Source organism: Eleutherodactylus coqui, chromosome 6 (genome assembly GCF_035609145.1).
Source record: "Eleutherodactylus coqui strain aEleCoq1 chromosome 6, aEleCoq1.hap1, whole genome shotgun sequence".
NCBI lineage: Eukaryota > Metazoa > Chordata > Amphibia > Anura > Eleutherodactylidae > Eleutherodactylus > Eleutherodactylus coqui.
The window spans coordinates 161680033-161694335 of NC_089842.1; the positions used below are offsets into that span (position 1 = coordinate 161680033).

The following is a 14303-nucleotide window of genomic DNA, read 5'->3' on the forward strand; positions in this document are numbered from 1 at the left end:
TGAAAAAGTGCATTTCTGGAGGGGGTTTTTTCGGACTACGTTCACTGTGTGGGGTAAATAATGCACTACTTTGATAGATCGGACTTTTACGGACACGGCGATACTAAATATGTATTTTTCTTTTAGGATTTAGATTTTATTATAGATATGGCAAAAGGAGGTGATTTAGACTTATTTTTTTTAACTGTGAAAAAGTCGTGAGAAAGAAAAAAAACTCTTACAATTTGGTATTCACATAATCGTACTGGCCTGTAGAATTACTTTAATATATTTATAAAAACGACGCCATCAAAAGTACAACTTGTCCTGCAAAAAACAAGCCCTCATATGGCCATGTCAATGGAAAAATGAAAAAGTTATGGCTCTTGGAACATGACTGCAAAATTAGTTGAAATTAAATGATTGGCTCATTTAAAAAAAACGCCCTTGTGGGTCTGACAGGGTGGTAAGAAACAGGAGGCTGCACTGCATGGAAGTGGCAACAATACACAGAGAAGACCTTTAAAGTGCGACAGGCAATAAAGAGAGGGAGGGCAGGTGTGGAAAAATGTGTTTTCGCCAGTGACCCTTTAACATTTCTGCTTTAAAGGATTAATGATTTATATACAATATAACATTGCAGTATTCCTTGGTATAGTGAGAACTGTGTACAGTACGACTGTGTCATTGAGTAATAAAGCATGATCACATGACTTCACAATGACCTATGGTGGAGTTGTTCTCTAAAACAGTATAAAGAACCTATGCCAGAATAGTAGCATGATCACTTCTGTACCCCCCTAGAGTTGCACATTGGGTATTTGGGTTTACTTTTGTAGTTTCTAGATGCGACAATAAATTCAAATTAACTTTCCTTTTTCCATATCCATAATCAATCTATCTATACATACATACACACACACACATACACATACATGGTTTCATAAGACTGTCCTTATCCATATTTTTTGTCAAGTTTAAAATAATAAAAATTCTTATCCACAGCCACCACTAGGGGGAACATATTTCTTGTATTATAAGCTCCCGAGTGCCTCCTAGTTATATAGACACCAATAAATAACATATACAGTTACCTTTGGAGCCATCCATTATGGAGGACAGGTAGAAGAACAGAGAACGAGTTCCCATCTGTAACAGCAGTTCGTAGCCATGATATAGGCTTATACAAAGAGCAAAATCTCCCTCCACCACTCCCATTTGAGCCCCCTGTACAAAACACGAAAGGAAGGATATAAGTACATCTGTAAATCAAGCTGGCCATTGATATATGTAGAGGGCTAGAAACGGGTCCAAAGTTAAGCCAAAATATGTGTATGAACAGAGCCCGAGTATGAAACCTCTAAGGCTGGGGTCACACAGGGCGGGTTTGCCGTGGTTTTGCCGCGGATTGCCGTTGCATATCCGCACTGCGGCAAAACCGCTGCATTTGCAGTGTAATGCAGCACAAATGAGATTTGCCAAAAAGCTGTTCTCACAGGACGGATTTTTTCCGCACAGCCGCAGTGCGGAAATGCAACTGCGTTGCGGTTTTAAAAGATGCAGCATGTTCATTCTTTGGTCGTTTCCGCAGCGCTTTTTTGTCCATAGACCTCTATGGACGCAGCCAAAACCGCGACAAATACGCGACAAAAGTAAAAAAGCGCTGCGGAAAAAAACCCTTGCGGATTTTTCCGCACGAAAATCCGCAGCAAAATCCGCAAGCCCAAATTAACCTTTGAAGCGGTTTTGCCGCAGAAGCAGTTCTTCTGCGTCAAAACCGCAACGGAAAAACCGCAGCAAAACCGCAACAAATCCGCCCTGTGTGACCCTAGCCTTCTTGTTCAAGACTACTCCTCTCTTAAAGGACCTTCAGTTGATAGCAGGAGAGATTGTGTCCCAAGGAGAAACTTGGCTTAGCTTGGCAAGAACCTAGGCAAGTACCGGTATGTGTAACAGACCCTTTGGGTTTACCCAACGTACTGAACCCTGGGCTTCACTAGATAAGACCTGCTGGTGGCAGCTTTTCAACAATCTTGCTACGGTGTGATGTGGTACTACCGTAGCTGATAGCAATTGCTACAGGAACAGATTCAGATAAACAGGGAATCAGAAGGAGAAAAAAAGTGAAAAGTGGAAGATGAAAGTAGTCAGAAGACTCTTCAGGTCAAGCCCACAGGCCAAGCAGTGAGGTCAGAGAGGAACCATTTCTACACTGAAGAGAGAATCACAATAGCAAAACAGGAATGGTGCTGGTAGTGGATAACGCCACGCCAAATCAGACATCCAAATGTACCACCTAGAGGCGGAGAGGGAGGAACTAGACCGATCCTGCCTAATCTAAAATGAGCGTCTCTGATCACCACGTGGGGATTCACCACAGATATTCCTAACTCTGAAAACTTACCATTATATTGGAAGGTGGGTTCTTTCTGAACTGATCTCGAGATAGAATGATTTGATATTTTGATAGGTTGGGAATCTCTCTCCGTGACAGCACCTTGTTATTTATCAGACGCCCAGTAAATGCCTCCAGGACCTGCAGTAAAAAGGACATTTAAATGAAAGGATTTGTATAAACACATTTCCTGATTGTTCTATGGTAGCAAAGGTGTACCCCTAGGTACACTCAACAGACAGGTCAATAAGCAGTAATTAACTCAATTATTCAGTTAATTACCATACTTTAATAAATAAAGCCAGAAGATACAAACTCTTACAAAAACGGATAATTTCACACTTAAAACAGTTAATAAGCAATCAGAAAATATATGGCTAGAGACAAAACAGAACATGCATAGACATGTAGAAATGTGAAAAGATGGAATTGCGTCAACAGACCAGATATTCTGTCATCCAGAGTATCACAATAATCAGATGTCGATAATTCGGGATGCAAGGCAATCTTCAGTAACCCGTAAAGTCACAGGGACAAGTGATGAACCCCCAAAATGCCCTATGAGGCATAGCTGTAAAGGCCCTAATGTCTAACTCAGAATTACCGCCCTTTCCTCTTAAATGGAAGGGCTTACCACCAGCTCAAGGGTACCGCGATGGGGGCGCCTTGTACCCCCATGCATGCAAACCTGCTTCTGGGCTGATGTGAGGAAACTGTTGTATTTGGAGAAAATTCAACACTACATTTTAGGGACGTGAAAATGTGGGTGTGATACATTGATATTTTCATGATCTGCGAGGAACTAATCAAAGCATTCTTTATCTGGTTGACAAACTCAACATCAATGTGAAAGCCCTTTCTGGACGTGGAGATTAGAACTAAATGTTGTTCGCCGTTCAGTTGGGGCATGCATTTACAGTGAACGATAACTGTTCAGATTCCTGCTGGATGCAGGAATCTGAATGATTTATCAGCTGGTGTAAAAGGGCACTTATCCAAACAATTTCTAAATATCTTAAGTGTGATTTGATACAGCAATTAGGAGAACTGAGAGACCGATTCCTACGTAGGGGTTATCCTGATTGGGTTTTGAGATCAGCTTTTCAGAATGCCTTAAACAATGATTGGAAAGAACGTCTATCTAGAAAGACAGGTGACCATAAGGATAACAAGCTAATAGGGTGTGGATGACGTAGGACAATGGGGATGTGGAGGCCATAAAGGATCGTCAGGAGGTACCGGGATAGAATTTAAATGGACAAGGATATTTAAGATGCGGTTGCCCCTTACCTTAAATTCACTTTTACATAAAAGTGATCAGTGTCACTGGCAATGTAAGCAGTTATTTGGCTTGGACAAATAAATAGTGTTGTCTCTACTGGCAGGCTCACACGAGTGTAGTTCAATAGTGTATTATGCGTGATGCAACCCTATTGTTCTCTACATTGCATATGTGCAGTTTTTATACGCAACGTCGCTAAGCGAGAGAGCAGGTAATGGAATAAAAACAAGTGTGCGCAAAATCCGGTGTCATGCGCAATCCAAAATTAGTGCCATACTCAGCAAAATGCCGGCTCACACAGCGGTAAAACACTGCGTTATACACGCATAGTTTTACCGCACGCTCGGGTGAGCTGCACATACCATGGTATATTATGGCGCAACATCTTCTACAAGGTAATAACTCTTGGGAGTTATGGCTACACAAGTCCTTTGCTTTATTGCTGCCTGGATCCTAGTGCTTATATGCAATAGTTGTAAAGCAATGTTTTTGTTCATATACTTACATTTTTATACAGCTTTATTTTTCTGCCCATTAGGAAGAAAGAAGGGAAAAAAGCTGGAAATTTAAGCATGGAATGTGTCAAGTTCGTCATCAACGACTTCCAGATGATTACACTGCAGAAATCTGTACGGATTGTGCATCCCCTGGGATTTCTTCACAGCACAGGGAAGACAAAGAATTCTTAGCATGGTTTTAAGATGATTTTCCTCCCCCCAAAAATGAAGATATTCATCTTACAAACCTAAAAAGCTATTCTTCTCCTATTAGAATTGGCATTTATCCTCAGAGAGAAACATGTTTCCAGTAATTCAGGCTCAGAAGACCAAAATGAGTATTTTATTCTCCATAAAAATAAAATGCATGTTCTTTTAAAGGCCCGTTTAGACAACGATTCTCACTCACAATTCACTCAAAATTCATCTTTTGAACAATAATCATTGCGTGCATTTACACGGCAAGATGATCGCTCAAAATTCACTCAAACGGCAGTTTGTGTGACAGTTTTGAGCGTTCACTTTGCATAAGTGTGTAAATGAAGGCTCATATTGTATGCAGAAGACAAGCGGGACTGCTATCTTCTGCATACAGCTGTTGTCTTCTCAGAGTGCACAGCTGAGCACTCATAGCGAGCTATACAGAACACAGCTGGAGAGCTGCCTTCTGCATACTCCTGCTGTGTTCACGGAGCACTCAGCTGGTACACAGATGAGCGCTCCGAGTGGGGTATGCAGAGCACAGCTGGAGCGCTGACTTCTTCATACTCTAGCAGTGTTCTCTGAGCGGGATACCAGCTGAAATAATACTATCAGCGGTATCTCGCTGACAACTGAGCGCACGGCACTGATAATGATGAATGACTAACGAAAACTGCATGATGTCCATGCAGTTAGAGCCAATGATTCTCGCTCAAGAGATTGTTTTGATCGATTTTTGAGCGAGAATCGTTGGGTCTAAATGGGCTTTTAGAAAGGCAGTAAAAACCAGTGTGGGATCAGAAAAGGATGGTTCACATAGGAATAAGCTAAAGTCTTCCCAGGCCATGATTAAGACAATCCAGAAAAGTGGGACTAAGCCCCAAAGTTTAAAACAATCTATAAGCTAGAGGAGAAGGCTACGGTAGACTGGGAGAAGGTCCCCAAAGTTAGTTGACCTAGCTGTGGCCAAGCTATTTTTCCATCAGAAGGATCTAAAATTCTTCTGAAGGAACCAATAGACTGTAAAGCTAAGTCACTCTTTAAGAAAGCAATACCCTCCTCATCAGTGCCGAAGCGCTTAGAGTCTGACTTAGGACTCTGGAATACAGAATCCCTAGAGATGAAATTATTAAGAAAATGCAGTTCTTGAAATATGCTGCAGAATTGCTCTGTGACTTTTCTTTAGATAGCATAAAATTTTCGTCTAGATCTATGGCTTTAGACAATCCCGCGAGAAAATTTTTATTACACCTAAAGGCTACACCTTCAACATTCTAATATCACAGTATACTGTACCCTAAATTGGTACTGGTGCATCTTGTCTCCACCAGAACTGTGGGTGAAGACGAGGGTTTGTCCTGCTGGAGTAATATGGAACGCCCACAGTTGGCTATTGGCCGCCATCTCCCAGGTCTTTTACACCACCCCACCCCTCCCCATCTCACCTCCCTGCTCCTGTCACTGTCCCTGCTGTTAGGAGGTATCTGCTCAGCGCTCCGGCGCTGTCCGTCTCTTGTACGGACTCTCCCTGGCGGCCTCCCACCAATGCTGCAATATGTCTGCCGTTTCCAGGTTTCCCCTCCATAACTTGTCATGGTCCCCTGTGGTCTTTTTGCCTTCTCCCCTCTCTGCTCCGCCGCTCTCCGTTTCCTGCTGTCGTTCTCAGTGCCGAAGTCACATCAACGCTGCCCCGTTATCTGTCTCAGTGTTTGAGCCAGTGTTTATGCCGGTGTCAATTTTGCAAGGCCCCATATCTGTTCTCTATGGCCCACAGCAGGTGTAAGCCAGCTGCCACATTGCAAACGACGCTCCACCGGTCCTGCTGCATCCTTGCTATAGGCGGCGTCCAGCACAGCACACTTTGCGGCTGTAAGTCTGTGATCATCCTAAACGTTACCCTAACCCTAAAAGTAATTCTAAACCTAAGGCTAAACCTACAAAGCCCTGGGGGACTGTCTGTAGGGGTTCCCTGTCACTATGGCCGGCCAATCCATGTCTCCACCCATACCTCCGGTGGAGACAAGATGCACCAGTACCCCTTAAATTGCCACCTTTAAAAACTCACTCAACCCATACACAAGAATGAACACATGGCTATGATGACAATATAACTCATAACAATATAACAAAAATAATTCTTTATTAAATACATTAACACAAAGAAAAAAGATACAGCAAAGCAGCAGCAATGTGGATGCCCAAAACCACAACCCTCTCATGATCCCACAAAAGAACCACCCCGACGCGCGTTTTGTTATATACTCTTTTGTAAGGCTTATAAAGCAAAACACGTCAAGGCGTTTCTTTTGCGGTTGCCCCTGGTATCAACACCATGAGTGAGGGTAGGTAATGGATTTCTATTGATATGTATATTGATATGTGCATTGTTGTTTTTGTGTATCGCCCTTCTTTGAAATAGATGGGGACTTTATTGGCTGTATTTAGAATTTGGTAAAAACACAAAAGGGGATTATTTTCTATTCAAAATACAACCGTTTATGGTGTAAATTATGCCAGAAAACAGTCTGTGATTGTTCTCAGTAAGAGAAACCAAGTAATCCTGTAGATATGATACCTTTTAATGGCTCACAAAAATACATGATGTTAAAGCGAGCTTTCGAACCTACTCAGGCTTATGGAGTAGATTTGAAGAAACATGCATTTATACATACATATGAACAGGCACAGACCTGGTAAGATTAATTTGTACTTAAAGCAATTCCATAACAAGATGAAAAAGCACAGACATGGAGTGATTAATTTGCACTTAAAATAAGACCAGTACAAGATGGGTACAGGAGTAAATATGTAAATAGTCTGCTGATAAGGGATGTGAAAGTTTTATGGTCTCTATATTTGTGTTAGGGGGTCATCAGCGTGTTATCTCTGCTACAGATTTTTCCTATTATCCACTGATGCAAGAAGCCCACTTAGAGGTTCATTCTGTTCTGGAGAGTGTCAAAGGTAGTACTCCCAAATTCTCCTGTGACGTAGAGACTTGAAATTGCCTTTTAATATGGTAACTTGCATATGTTCTATGTTGTGTCCGTGACTAGAGAAATGTTCAGCCACAGATAATTCTGTCTTCGTGTCTTTAATTGTGTGGCAGTGAGACCTGATCCTTGCTTCAAGTTTTTGCCCTGTTTCTCCAACATAAAGCCCACTAACCGCACATTTGCTGTAAGGAAACAAACAGTCTTACATGCCTTTCGTCAGGGGTCCCCAACCACCGGTCCGCGGGCTGTTAGGTGTTTAGCGCCGGTCTGCGGCACCGCCGGGAACTTTTGCTCTAAACACAAGGCCCGCGGTGGGCTGCTAATTACTGTGGAGGGAGCTGGTTAATACTGGGGGGGAGGCTGCTTATTACTGAGGGGTGGGGGCTGCCTATTACTGGGGGGGGGGGGGGGGAGAAGATAAATTATATGCAGCCCTATGTGTGTGCGGGGGAGGGGGGGAATATATTATACTGCCCTATGTGTGTACTGCCAGGACATTCTAAATGTCATAAATAAGTATGCACTAAACTCCAACCCCCTTCATAATCCCGCCCCATATAACCAAAGCCCCGCTTATGTCCCACCCCACCCTGCCGGGCCTTGTAAAAATGGTCTTGCTTGAAGCCGGTCCCTGGTGCCAAAAAGGTTGGGGACCACTTACACCACATTTACTGTTCTTAGACACTTTTTCCAACTTGTCTGAAGAAGGGAAGTGGCCTAAATTGTAGCAAGATGGCGCAACTTTTAGCACAAAATAAGCTACCTAATAGGTGATCTAAACTTAGACTAGACAGTTTAAAAATTTGACAGATTTATCATTCAGCAAAGCTACGGTAATAAATCTGGTACATTAGGACTGTCTAGTCTAAGTTTGCACTGTCTAACTTTTGGACATCATTAGTAAATATGCTCCAATGTTCTTGCTGTGATATGGTCATGATTAAGATGTATTATCATTGTACATTTTGCAGTCCTTTATGATAGCGTTGTGGTTTTGACATCCACATTGCTTCTTCATTTCAGTTTTTTTTTTATCTGTTGGTATATTTAATAATTCGAAAAGTTTAATCCAAAGAAAGGGAAAAAAAACATTTTTCCCCACAAAAACTACTTTCTAAAGCGGATAAAATAGAAAAAAAAAGTTTTTTTTAAAAGCAGCACATAATAGCCATTACCGGGTTTGTAATCACACATACAATTAAAGTATTTTTTATTTATCACACACTGTGAACACAATAAAAATACAGAATTGCGATTTTTCTTTTTTTCATCTCCCAAAAAACGTAATGAAAGGCAATCCAAAAGACAAATTTACCCCGACATGGTACCAACAAACACTACAACTCCCAGCAAAAAATGAGTCCCCACAGAGCTGTTACCAGAAAAATGAAACCCTGCACTAAGTGCTGTAAAAAAACAGTGTGTGCGAGAGTGGCCTAACACTAATCTTATTCCTCCCAAAAAACGTAATAAAAAGTCATACAATACATTTGTACCCCAGTGGAGTGCCATTATTTATATATAATTTGTCATCCTCCCCATCAAAAAAAAAAAAAAACAAGCAGCCCTCATATGGCTAATGTCAACAAGTCTGATGCATTGCTATGACGAAAATCACTTGGTTCTTCGGGCACAAAATTAGGCTGATCACAATGGTGTTAAACAATGGACTGGAGACCAAAACTAATTAGAGATTCTGCATAAAATGAAAGATTACAGAAGTGTTTTTTGGATGAACTGGAAAAGATTCTGGAATGCCTTTACAAATCTAAAAAGAAATTCCCCAGAACTGAAAAAAAAAGCAGTACTCAGGCCCTTACAGAGTCAAAATGAGTCCATCTCCAAGGTACAGAAAAGGCAACAGGTTCTCTGATAGAACAGACTCTCTTAAAACAGGCATTTAATCCAAAGCCTCAGGACACATGATGCCAGGCCTACAAATCACCAAGTAGGAGCCTGATTTAGAATTTTCTTTTCTCATTGGGCAGAAACCTTTTTAGATGCCTTGGTTCTATTGACTATAAGAGGTGATGCTATAGAATTCTTCACTCCTCCTCCAAATATTTTTTTTCCTTAGTTTCAGCAGGGATCCAGTCATCTTCTACAGCAATTTATGGAGAAAGCAGCCCTAGAATAATTTCCAGTGGCAGAAATGGGGCTGGGGCTTTATTCGAGGATATTCCAAGCTCTGAAGCCAGGAGGCAAGTGGAGATTAGTCATTAAACCTCACCTTGCTCAATCAATTTCTAGTGAAAAGAAAGGTTCAAATGGAAACCACTCTGTCAGTCCTGACATTATTACAGACTTCCTGGCAACAATAGACCTGTTGGACGCCTATCTTTATTATTTCAGTCCTACTCAGCCACAAAAAATATCTGAGAATTGCAGTTCAAACAGATTCAGGAATCCACTTCAATTCACTTGTCTACCGTTTGCCATTACATCAGCGTCATTCTATAGTTGGTACCTTGAGGCAGCTTTCACCAACTCGTCATCCAGCTGTAACTAGGTCTTCAGAGGACAATTCATCTGTTAGAGTCATGGCTCATGATCAGTCCCAAGGAATCCAATCTGGCTCCACCAAAGCAGTGGCAGAAAATTCTTCAGAGGTTTGCAATGAGAGTCTTGGGTCTTCCCTGACCTCCTCTATGTAGACGCAGTCCCTTGGGCAAGGGCATGCATATGGATGTTGCTAAACACTCTGCCAGGCTGGAACAGATACCACAAGAGCCTGGACAAGTCTCAGGTGATTTACTCAGTTACCCACCAGGATCTGAAGTGTTGGCTACTGCCAAAAAACCCATATGGGAAGTTCCTCAGTCACCAGTCTGGGAATCCTCACCATGGATGCCTCCTTTTTGGGCTAGGGTGCCCATGTGAACAATCTGTGGATCCAAAGAAAGTGGTGGGGAAAAAAAATTATCATCCAACATGAAAGAGGTGAAAGTGGTCAGACTTTGTTTTAAGTCTGTCAAATGTCCAGCAAGTGTAAATTACTCATGAGGTGGGGAGAGAGGAATACCTTGGGAATGTCGGTGATCCATGTGAGGGGTGTACTGAACACTACAGCAACAAAGCTGCTCTTCCAGAAAAATGGAGTCTGGACTCCTAGGTATTATCAGAAATAATGAAAAGAATGGGGAGTCCAGTTCTGGATGTGATGGCAACATAAGAGAACTTCAAAGTCAAAACATTGTACTGCCTTTACCACTCTCAGACAGCACAAGCACGGGGCGGACTCTTAGACTAGCTTCCCTCGCCAGCTGACTATGTGTTCCCATCACTTCCTGCTATTCCCAAAGTTCTGTGGAAGGTAGTGAAGGAACAGGCAGTGGTGATAACCATTCTGGCCTCACCTGGTTCTTCCACGAATCTTAATTTTCAAAGGGCAATTATTGGACTCTCCTGACCAGAGCAGATCTGCTTTCCCAGAGGGAAATTCTTCATCCACACACTTTGCATTTGATGACCAGGAAGTTCAATGCAAGAACCATAGAGAATTAGGATTCTCCAAATGAGGTAATTGTAATGACTACAACCCTCTACTGTTAAAGTGCATAATAGAGGCTAGTCTCTCATTTCTGGGTACATGAAACAATTTTCAATTGGACCCTTTGTCATTCATTTTACAGTTCTTACATAATAGATTTTAAAAGGGCCTTAAAATAAATACACGAAGTTCAATTTACAGCCATTAATGCGAAACTCCAAGAAAAATGCTCCAAGAACCATTTAGTCAGGAGTTTCTTTAACATTTTGAAGACCAACGGATATATCTGTTCATTAGTTTTAAACTTTCAAATTCAACTGAATCAATTACGGTCCAGAAAGAGTTACGGCCTTGAAAAATCTGTCTTCAGCTTTTCAGCCTCCGGAACCTACTTGGGACTTGATTATAGTGTTATCCACTAATGAAACACCCATTTGAACCTTCAGACAAAAACTGTTAACTTTCAAACCTACTTCTTCCTAATCTCACCAATTTCTACATTAATGAATTACAGGCCTTGTGATAGAAGGAATCTTACCTTATAGACTTAAGCCTGGTTTATACACAATGATTATCGCTCAGAAAATCTTTTGGGCGATAATCGTTTTGTGCTTCTTTACAGTGCAAGGTGATCGCTCAAATGTTGAGCGATCACCTTGCGCTACGAGCAGGGGATGCAGAAAACAAGCGGGGCCGCTTGTCTTCTGCATCCAGCTGTTCTCTGCTCGGAGCGCTCAACTGTTATACAGTCAAGCGCTCCAAGTGGTGAATGCAGAAGACAAGCGGGGCTGGACAGCTGTGTTCTTTATACCCCGCCTGTCTTCAGGGAGCGGAATACAGCTGAAACAATAGTATCAGAGAGCGGGATACAGCTGAAGCAATAGGACCAGCTGTATCCTGCTGTGAATTCCTGATAAGTGCTCGCTGTTCTTTCAGCATGCTGAAAGATCAGCGACGGCTTAACGAAAACGGTACGATGACAGTGCAGTTACACACAACAATATCGCTCAAAAGATGGCTTTGAGCGATTTTTGAGCGAAGAGCATTGTGTCTAAAAGGGCCTTTAGGAGATTGTCCCGTTTAACATACTATTCTAAAGTTTCTACCAAAAGGCCTCAAAGTAGAATATTAATCAGATTTACCTTCCAGTTTTTTTCAGATCCATAGGGAAAAAAATTAAGAAAGTTGGCCCACTTTAGATGCTAGTAGAACAATTCTGAAATACACCAGTATGACTAAATCCTTTAGGAATTCTGAAGTGCTGTTTCTCCAGTTTCCAAAGAAAAGGACAAAAAATAAGCAAAGCCACCTTAAAGGGGTTGTCTCAAGGCCACAGTGATTTTCTTTTTTATTGCCCAGTCCCCCTTCTTAATGGATCCATGGGACAACTGAAGAATGCTATGAGCCATCAAGTAGGCCATTACCTCTCCATATCAAGGCACACTTTACTTTTTCTACGGCTGCCTCCTGGGCCAAAGTTTGACATATTGTATTAGACCAAATTGTAGGGCAACCATATGGGTATCCCTGTCTATGTTCTTCAAACATTACAGGATGGACACCCTCTGTGCAGAGGGCACACATTTGGCAAGAGAGTGCTGGAGATGGCATCTCCTATCCAGACCCAGTAATTTTCTATTACTTTTCATATGCCATTTGTGCTTTGTGTTGCCACAGGACGATCAGGAAAGCAAATTTACTAACCAAAAGTGTTCATTTCCTGGAGTCCGCAGGCAGCACAACTCTCCTACCCCGCAAATAAAAGTTTTCTATTGCGTCAGCATAATACAATGACTCCAGGTTTCTTGTTGGCTTCATAGAGTAATGTAATCAATTAACTCCATAACTGAGCTAATTATTGTTCCATTGACTTCTATGGGAGATTGTTCTAGGCATGTTCTGTGACAACAGAGATCACTGTGCAGGAAGGTGGAGGAGGTGAGCTGTGATCATCACCTATTGTGAATGGGGATTTGATCATCTATACACAGACATCACATTTAATTACAATCCTGCCTGTGGTAATAATGAGAAGGCTGCGCAAAGAATGGCTCTTTGAAGGCCCCAGAATTCTGTGCATTACACCAATAGTACATTGATTTCAATGGGAACTGCGTAATAATTAACTTTCCCTGTTATGGCACCGCAGGAAACTGAAGGCTTGCATCCTGGTTCCTCCACAGATTACAGTTGCTTATTGGGGGGTAAATAACCTTTATAAATAATCACTACTATGACCAAGAAAGGAGGAGTTGTCCTAGGCCCAGAGAAAAAAAGTGTCCGGATTAAAAATGAGGATATTGTGGAACAAGAACCCTGTCTGGATGAAAACGGTATTGTGTAAGCTGGCCTGTGCTGCTGTTGAAGATCTACAAATAAAAAGTTGAACTGCCGTTTTCCCCAGTACCCTATCTCTTGGAATTCATCCACCGAGGGACCCACATCTCACTGCATGGTAAACACTCACCACCTCTCCGGGAGCAGAGGCTAACCAGTACACCAAAGTCCCTCTGGCGTCATGACACAAAAACCACCATCATTTCACCAACATTCAGTATCAACACCATTTATACTATTGAGGCCATAGCCAAGTGGGAGGCAGAGGACAACCGCAGCCACCATGACCCATCACGTTGCCCACCACCACCATCGTCGTCCCCCCTCCTAAACCTCCAGAAATGCCGCACAACCAAGTCTTACAACTTTTACGTACACATACATTATTACAGTCTTATATTTCCAATGCACATAGTTGACACTTGTTAGAATACCAGCAATGAATGTACACAGATAGGGTAATTGCCAAATACTAGTGAAGACAGAAGTGCTTCCTCTTAGTGTTATCCACTGTGCACCATTTGTCTCAAGATGCCGCTGATCCTTAAAGTTACTGATTGTTAAAATCTATATACACACACAGTGGATGTAGACTTTTTTTGTTTTGCCCAACCAACTTCCAACTATTCAAATTAATATACTACATGCAAGAGGTTATTTTATAGCTCCTGTCTCATTGGGTCACTTGCTCCAATGATCAAGAAGGGGTCACTTTGGATGCCAAAGTGGAGAATGACTCACAAAAGAGTGATTTCTACTCTATTGGACATGACCATGTATTATATGGCTGCCCGTTCGTCTGAAATAATGCCACACAATACTACATTTCTCCAGCAGTGGGTGCTACAAGGGACATTCTTAGGCCTCATTTGCAAGAGCATAAATATGCTCCATACTACGCACATTTTTTTAAACTGACTAATATGGAGTGAAGAGAACCTATTGATTTCAATGGGTTTATTGACATTGTGCGTATATTTACACAATTTTCGGTCATGCGGAAAGAAGGGAGGAAAAAAAAGCGTTATGTCCTATTTTAGGGCCACATAGACTGAAAAAGCCCATTGAAGTCAATGAGAATGCATAAATACGCATGATACATGTAACCAATTGGCCCGGCTTGTGG

The 14303-nt window shown here is 41.9% G+C and overlaps 1 protein-coding gene across 1 annotated transcript in view; it reads right to left on the reverse strand.

The window, feature by feature from the left end:
- FANCM (FA complementation group M) overlaps window positions 1–14303 on the reverse strand; it is a 133363-nt gene that overhangs the window by 46321 nt on the left and 72739 nt on the right. The window contains exons 5-6 of the mRNA XM_066608097.1: window positions 2384–2515; window positions 1074–1206 (exon numbers count right to left, since the gene is read on the reverse strand). Coding sequence (XP_066464194.1) covers window positions 1074–1206; window positions 2384–2515 — 265 coding nt within the window. The remainder of the gene's footprint in view (window positions 1–1073; window positions 1207–2383; window positions 2516–14303) is intronic.